Source organism: Anarrhichthys ocellatus, unplaced genomic scaffold, assembly GCF_004355925.1.
Source record: "Anarrhichthys ocellatus isolate YVR2014 unplaced genomic scaffold, GSC_Weel_1.0 scaffold118, whole genome shotgun sequence".
Taxonomy (NCBI): domain Eukaryota; kingdom Metazoa; phylum Chordata; class Actinopteri; order Perciformes; family Anarhichadidae; genus Anarrhichthys; species Anarrhichthys ocellatus.
The window spans coordinates 8,538-16,390 of record NW_022280148.1 but is presented as its reverse complement, the minus strand read 5'-3'; the positions used below and the strand labels follow the sequence as shown (position 1 = coordinate 16,390).

The 7,853-nt window shown below is 45.0% G+C and overlaps 1 protein-coding gene across 3 annotated transcripts in view; it reads left to right on the top strand.

Annotated features, from left to right (window-relative positions):
* Positions 1–6,601, top strand: part of pfkfb3 (6-phosphofructo-2-kinase/fructose-2,6-biphosphatase 3) — a 7,982-nt gene extending 1,381 nt beyond the window's left edge. Inside the window, exons 2-15 of one of the 3 annotated variants that reach the window (XM_031876911.1) lie at positions 724–852; positions 1,018–1,114; positions 1,219–1,285; positions 1,373–1,447; positions 1,537–1,593; positions 1,715–1,839; positions 1,922–2,129; positions 2,216–2,362; positions 2,451–2,555; positions 2,715–2,844; positions 2,983–3,110; positions 3,346–3,534; positions 3,844–3,866; positions 5,196–6,601. In XM_031876911.1, the coding sequence (XP_031732771.1) occupies positions 724–852; positions 1,018–1,114; positions 1,219–1,285; positions 1,373–1,447; positions 1,537–1,593; positions 1,715–1,839; positions 1,922–2,129; positions 2,216–2,362; positions 2,451–2,555; positions 2,715–2,844; positions 2,983–3,110; positions 3,346–3,534; positions 3,844–3,866; positions 5,196–5,202 (1,487 nt within the window). In that variant the 3' untranslated portion in view covers positions 5,203–6,601. The remainder of the gene's footprint in view (positions 1–723; positions 853–1,017; positions 1,115–1,218; positions 1,286–1,372; positions 1,448–1,536; positions 1,594–1,714; positions 1,840–1,921; positions 2,130–2,215; positions 2,363–2,450; positions 2,556–2,714; positions 2,845–2,982; positions 3,111–3,345; positions 3,535–3,843; positions 3,867–5,195) is intronic. The other 2 variants (XM_031876910.1, XM_031876913.1) reach the window with 2 other exon arrangements.
* Positions 6,602–7,853: the final 1,252 nt, after the last annotated feature.

Genomic DNA, 7,853 nt, shown 5'->3' with positions numbered 1-7,853 from the left:
GGGGGGGGTGATGAACCAGATGTCCGAGGGTAGACTTAGAGTGATCCGTTTTTCAGTTTAAGCAGCGTGGCTGTTTTGTTATGCAAACAGGATTAGCGATCATCAATTACCTCTCAGGGCGACGATCACTGACCCTTTTGAAGCTGAGGAAATGTGACAATCTACACTAGCTTACTCGCAATTTCAATGACACACGGCACATATTTTCCACGTGGTATCGACGCCCTGCATTCCTCTGCCCAGCCACCCATTTTGTGAATCCAAGGCAACATGAAGCAACCTGCTGCCACATATCATATGATATACAATCTCCCACGGGCCTCAGGGGGTGGGGAGATTCGGTCAAGTAAAAACAACTTCTGGGTTGTGTAAGCCCGTTCATACGTGCAAAATTGGGTCATATGTGCAGTGAGGTGGAAGTGAAAGGCGACAGCAGACGGCCACGTGCCCGCTGAGAAGGTGTCAGCATGGAGATGAATAGAGATTACAGGTGCAGAGGTTGTTTTGACTAAATGGGTTCGGGTGGGTTTGCGGCTCTTGGCGAGCAGCTGCTATTAGCGCCAGCTCCCCGGCAGCCAGGTGTACGGGCCCTCTCAGGTTGCAGAGCACAAGATGTAAATTCAAGATGTTGATTCTGTACTTGCCTTCCTCTGCTCCTTCTCTGACTTGTTGACTGTAAGTTGTCGTAACGCATTCCCTCCCCTTGCCCATCCTGCTCCGCAGCGGCCGGTGCCCCGCACTTCGCCAACCCCCCCACCGTCATCGTGATGGTGGGTCTTCCGGCTCGAGGCAAGACGTACATGTCCAAGAAACTCACCCGCTACCTCAACTGGATCGGCATGCCCACCAAATGTAACGCAACACACTCACCCACAGCCTGTTCAGTAGCTTACAGGACGTCCCTCTGTTCCTCCAAGTGTTTTGCCCGGCAGCATCGAGTCACGTTACTGCCTCCAGGACATCGTGTTCATGCTTGTTGTTGCTTCTTCTTCTTCTTCTGTGTGTGTGGTGTTGTAGTCTTTAACGTGGGGGAGTACCGCAGGGAGGCGGTCAAGAACTACAGCTCTTATGACTTCTTCAAGCCCGATAACGAGTGTGCCGTTAAAATCAGGCAGTGAGTTCAACACATAAAACAAACATGTGCATAATAAGAGTAATCTACTGTTTATTCTTTATTGATAACGCAAAATGAAAATCGCTGTCTCTCCCTCTCTTTAGGCAATGTGCCTTAGCAGCCTTGAGGGACGTCAAGTCCTATTTGAAAGACGAGGGAGGCCAAGTAGCGGTGAGTTTCCCATCATGCATCTTGCGCTTTTTACAAAAAAGTTTGTCCAGATGAAAACCCATCACGCTGTTTCGTGTCCCTTTTCAGGTCTTCGATGCCACAAACACGACAAGGGAGAGGCGAGACATGATCCTCCAGTTCGGCAGTGATAACGACTTCAAGGTAAGTGTTGCTATGGCGACCTGAGGAGTCAAGACATGACATCAACGCCAATGTGGCGACTTTCAACCAAGTCTCCTTTCTGTGCCCAGATCTTTTTCATCGAGTCCGTGTGCGATGATCCCAGCGTCATCGAGTCGAACATCATGGTGAGTCATGCTCAGACATCACAATGGACCCCGGCGCTGTTTGAAATGACATGAAGTGATTATAAATCTCTCTGGGATCAGGCGTGTTTTTTGCCATCTGACAATCTTCTTCCCTGTGCAGGAAGTGAAGGTGTCGTGCCCCGACTACCGGGACTGCAACCAGACGGACGCCATGTTGGATTTCCAGAAGAGAATTGAATGCTACAAAACCAGCTACCAACCTCTGGACCCCGATCAGCACGACAGGTAAATGATCAGCATGGGTTTTTGTCAGGACGTCTGCGATACCCAATACAAAATCGCTCACCACATCCTGTCCGTCCTCCAGGGATCTCTCCTTCATCCAGGTGATAGACGTGGGTCGGCGTTTCCTCGTCAACCAAATCCAGGATCACATCCAGAGCAAGATCGTCTACTACCTGATGAACATCCACGTCCAGCCCCGCACCATCTACCTGTGTCAGCACGGAGAGAGCACCGACAACCTGGAGGGGCGGCTGGGTGGCGACGCAGGCCTCTCGCCGCGGGGAAAGCAGGTACGAGCAGCCGCAGGCAGAACCGTGAAATAGATTATCAACGAACCGAACTTAAGGTGCTGAATACTGTTCCCTCCCCGCTGTAGTTTTCATCTGCCCTGGCTCGGTTTGTGGAGGAGCAGCAGCTGACGGATCTGAAGGTTTGGACCAGCCAGCTGTGTCGCAGCATCCAGACCGCAGAGCACCTGGGAGTCCCGTACGAACAGTGGAAGGCTCTCAACGAGATAGACGCTGTGAGTATCGCACTATTGCGCACGCATCACACAACCACGTAAGTTGTTGCCAAAACTGAATACCATATTCCTTCTTTGTTCTTTTTAGGGGATGTGTGAAGAGATGACGTACGACGAGATGAAGGAGAAATTCCTGGAAGAGTTTGCTTTGAGAGATGAAGATAAATACTACTATCGCTACCCTGCTGGAGAGGTACACACACGGTCCATCACCACTGGCATTTATTTAAAACAAATCCAGATTATCGTTTTAGATATAAGAATTCAACCCTACTTCCGGGGTATTTAATATAACTAAGATCGAACAAAGGGACAAAAATTAACAACCCCGCCTTCCTGATCCTGATTGCAGTCCTACCAGGACCTGGTCCAGCGGCTGGAGCCGGTCATCATGGACCTGGAGAGGCAAGAGAATGTCCTGGTGATCTGCCACCAGGCCGTCATGCGCTGCCTGCTGGCCTACTTCCTGGATAAGAGTGCAGGTGGGTCCTATAAGTCCCCGCAAGCCCTCTGGTTCCATGCCACTGTCAAAAAAAAAAAAAAAAAAAAGATTTATGATACTCTAATCTGATGCACCTGTGTTCACGTCTCTGGTTTCCCCTCTTCTTCCTTTGTTCCAGAGGAGATGCCCTACCTGAAGTGTCCCCTCCACACAGTGCTGAAGCTCACCCCGGTCGCCTACGGATGCAAGGTGGAGTCCATCTCTCTGAATGTGGAGGCGGTGAACACCCACAGAGACAGGCCGGAGGTAACGCTCAATGAACTGATTACTGGAAATGTTCTTCTCGTCCACACAGAACTGAAGTCAATGTCATGTGTAACTATTGTGCAGCTGGGGCCTCCATTGTGTTCTTGGAGATCGATAGCTATTTAAATGAAACCACCCATAACTGCACATTCATTTGCTCTCTTTTATAAAGATAATAACGACTCTACAATACTTCCAAACGTCACTAAGCGTCTTAATATTTCTGACCCTGCAGGAGGTGAGGAGGGGTCCTGGCACCTTGATCAGGCGGAACAGCGTGACTCCTCTGACCAGCCCCGAGTCAAACATCAAGAAGCCTCGCATCGACGACCTAGATGAGGCTCCGATCCAGGAGCTGCCGCCATCTGTTGCCTCGCTAGCGCTCTGCAGCCCCTCACACCTCCCTCTCGCCCTGGCCGGACAGGTAACTTTCTTATTTGATTTCATAGCATTACATATTTAGAGTTACTAGGGTTTAACTGATATGGGTTTCTTAAAGCCGGAACCAAATTATTCAGACTCAAGTCACCAGAAGCTGATGCCCAATAAGGCCAAGAGGTTCACGTTTCTACCCAGAATTCTCTTTTTATCAGGATGGAAAACCTTCTGAACAGCATTTAAGACATCACGAGATGCTAAAAAAACCCCATTTCCTTCATGTTTCCTCTCTGCATGCATGTTCACTCACTTGTTTCCTGTTTTGCTCTGCTGCCTTCTCCTCTGCACCTTACAGCACTGGCTGGGCAAAGTTTGCCTGTAAGTATTTGCTCACTTCTAGTGTGTCTGGCTTCCTGGCTGTTTGTTTTCTTATCTCATCCCCCCCCCCCCCCCCCCCCCCCCACTCTCTTCCTGTCGCTTTATCTTCTTTTACACAGTGTTCACTGCTTGACATTTATCTAATGAACAGCAAAAAAAAAAGTTTTTTTTTTTTTTTTTTCACACTAAATGTTAAATTACGTAAAGAAATATTCAGTCACAAAATTGAAAAAATAATTAATATTTACACAGCTCGTATTACCCCTATGTTAATCATATTTGTGAATATTTCTTATGATGAATGCATCATAATTCAATAAACTGACTTTTGTTTTTGCCAGTAAATCTGTAGCATTCCAGACTTTGAGTCACTGGAACGTTGTTTTTAGGAGTAGCTGTGCTGTTTCCACTCAGCTTTCCTGCTCTATTTGTTCACGGGGGAACCCTCACTTCCCAGTTTACATTCCTGTGATTCCTGCAGCCGTCATCATTGTTGTTGTCGTCACCCTAATCGGCTTGTTGTACTACGCTGACTCATGCTGACTTTCCTGTTCTTGTCTCTGCTGTTTTGGTTTATTTTTGGCCCATTGTTGTCCCGCTTAAAGACGAACCGTCCTCTAATATCTGACAGTGGTTTCACTCTTAGTCTTTCAAAGGTAAACGCACCATAGAGGCTTTGCAGTTGCTTCATACTGTAGTTCTCATCTGACGCTAATAACTTCAGATGAATATCTGCCAACCCGACTAAACCAGAATACTGTGGCTCATTAACTCTTTAGTTTATACTAAACGAGAGGAGTTTTTGAATCAAACTTAACTATCCAGCCAGCAGGCTCATTTAGCAAAGACTCAAATGTAACAGGCTAAAGCTAGCTGCTGCTAGATGTGCTAGTCAAATATGTTAACAGTAAAACCACGATGGTTCAAACAAACAAACAATATTCAGAAGCTAAATTAAAAGTATTGTTGGTTATATCAAACGCAAACAAAAGCACATTTTTTTTTTTTGGTCAGCTTCCCTCCTAATCACCCAAGGATCAACTCTGTACACACACACACACACACACAGTCAGCCACAGCAACCTGTTCACATGCTCAGGAACTCAGTAGCAGTTTTCACACCCTCTCAAAACATCTGAGGAGCCAGAGCCAAAGAAAACACAGGTGATGTAACTTGTGGTTTAGGGATTACGGTACAGGAGAGTATCGTTCAGTCTTCTGTATTGTTGTTGTTGTTGTTGTTGAATCTCTGGAGTGTTGCGTAGTCCATAGTTGCCGCAATACGTCTAAAGCCGTAACGTTGTTTTTTGTTTTTTTTTGTGCTTACAGAACCTGAGGAGAAACTCGTCTGGCCTCCGTGACGTCCTGCAGCCCTGCCAATAAAACTGCACCGATGTTTTCACGTGGCTCTAAAGGCCGGAAAGTGGACCGCTGACGAAGGCGCACTGAGCATGAAACGACAAGGAAGAGTTAAATGGAAGTTATTTTTTAAATTCTTTTTCGTAAATTTGTCAATCATGGACACAAGTAACCGTACTTTTTATTACTCAAAAAGGATCATGATTATTGAATGACTGTCCTATCAGATGTTTCTGTTCAAAGACATGTCACTACGAAGCCAGACTCTTTCTCCCTTTCTTGCCATTGTCAGACATTTTCTTTGTTTTCTGGGAAACCTTTAGCATCACGTGTATATTGTATTCAGACTGAAAGAGGAGAACTGTGACTCGTTTAAACTGACAGTCTTCACTGTTACAGCTCAGAAAACCGGTTTCTACTAGTTTATTATTTTGGAGAGACCAAAGACCAACCCTCACGGTGAGGTTAAATCTTTCCGCCCCCCTTTCCCCCCCCCCCCCCAACTTATGAATGCACAGTTGATTTAAAAAAGGATATTGATTTTAGTTTACATTGTAAACTCTTTGGCACTTCTTCGGAAGCACTGTTCTTTTTAAAATGAAGAGCGTTGTTATTTAATTATTGAATCCTTCATTTGAAACTCTAAAATAAGCGATTATTTTGCACAACGGGGATGAATTTCTGTGTTTGTTTTTTTCACGTCACGGTGATGAAGGTGTTTTTTGCCGTAGAGTGCCTGTAGCGCTTGTTTTGCAAGCCTGACGCCGCTTCTCTTGCCATCTCTCTTGGAATCGACAGCTCGAGAAGGGCCACCACGTTTCACCTAATAACTCCACATATCACGTCGATATTTCACTTTTCACAGTTTGAATATTTATTTTTCAGTGTGTAGTTTCGACGCTACGGTGCATGCCGAGTTCTTAATCTTCAAGTTCGTTTCCCTTGATGTCCTCTTTGCTGCCATGCTACGCACAAATGTAAGCACCTATATTTTTGTTATAACAACGCGTGCTGTTAATAATATCTTTGTAAATGTGATTGTACATACAACATAACTGCACAGGAGATGACTTCCTCGGGAGTCTTTTAATGAAAATGCGCGCGTAGTATTTTTGTACTAATGGAAGGCCGATCTGTTGAGAACGAAGCTGCTGCTGCTTGCCTCTCTCGGTAACACTTTTGTTAACATTTCTGCTCGAGATACTTGAAAATTAGTTTTTTGTAAACTGTTATTATATTCTTTATTTATTTTCATGTTTTGGATGCTTGGAGCGAGGGGCCCCTTGCTTTAATCTGAAGGAATATGCATGAGGGGACAGTATGTTGTACAGTTGATTTTGCATCTGCTGGACCAATAAATGAACTCCTGGATCATATACAGTGTTGGTGGTTTGCTTATTTCCATTGTGCCAAGTCCAACATTCATATTACGTCCACCCTTATCGCGCTTCCTTTTACGGAGTTAGTCTGCAGTGTACACAGCGTGTCCTGGCACTCCGGCCTTCACTATCTCACCCATTCACGAGTCGCACGCTATGAGAAGCACGCCCATTATCAGGCAAATCCTGAGTGACCGTGTGCATTCAGGATGTAACTGTGGAATTGTCCCCCCCTCTCTTGCTCTCTCTCTGAAAAGATTGAGCAAAACATGAGATTATCGCAAGTATAGTGGTGATAAATTCAAGTTCTGTGGAAGATTTAAAAAAAAAAATATATATATGTTTTGCAGGCAGAATACTTGGTGAAAATATTGACTGATGTAGCCGAGGGTTTATGTTGCGCCTATACTTTAGGATAATAATAAACACGGAGCTCCGTATTCGGCGCCAAGATGGCAGCAACTTTATTCCTTCTCACACATTTCATTCACCCACACCTCTTTTCTCTTTCTCCTTCCGTCTCATCCTCTACAATAAAAGCACCAAACATACACAGGAACTTTCTAGAGAGATCTTAACGTGCTCAACATAATGGCTTACACTAATAACTTCACAAAGTAAAAATAATTAAAGAATATAAAATTCATCTACATTGTTTCTGAAATGATGCAGAAAACTTCACTTTGCAAACCCATATTCATTTGCAGATTACAAAGCAGCAACACACAGTAAGCTCTAATTACATGTACAGTTGCTGACTAGTAATTTCCAAGTGTTTTTTTTTTAATAAGCCATGCTATTCTTGTTTGTACCCCAGTGGGAAGTTGACACTTTTGGTTTTGAGGTCTGCTATGTCACGTTTTACATGATCCGAGCAGACAACATCAGTCTGTGTCAGCGCCAGTGTCTGGATGTCTGTGACGTTTTCACCACTTTACAGATGCAAATGAGCTGCTACTTTTACTGCTTCCTACTTTGTAGCGGTGAGCATTTTGCTCAACTGCTGCTATTGCTGTGGAGAAGACCGGGAGTGGCAAAGCGAGGCCAACGTTATAAATCATTTTATCCCACCTGAAACACACTAGTAGCCTACGCCTCCCGGCTGCAGAAAGTATGAAATTAGCGCTGCAAGTCGCACTTCACTGCAGCTTGTTGTGTTTCCGGCATAGCACAATGAGTGTGACTAGTTGTAGACTAACTACCAAAATGATGCATTTGAAACATTTTTTAAAAAGCACACTATGTACTA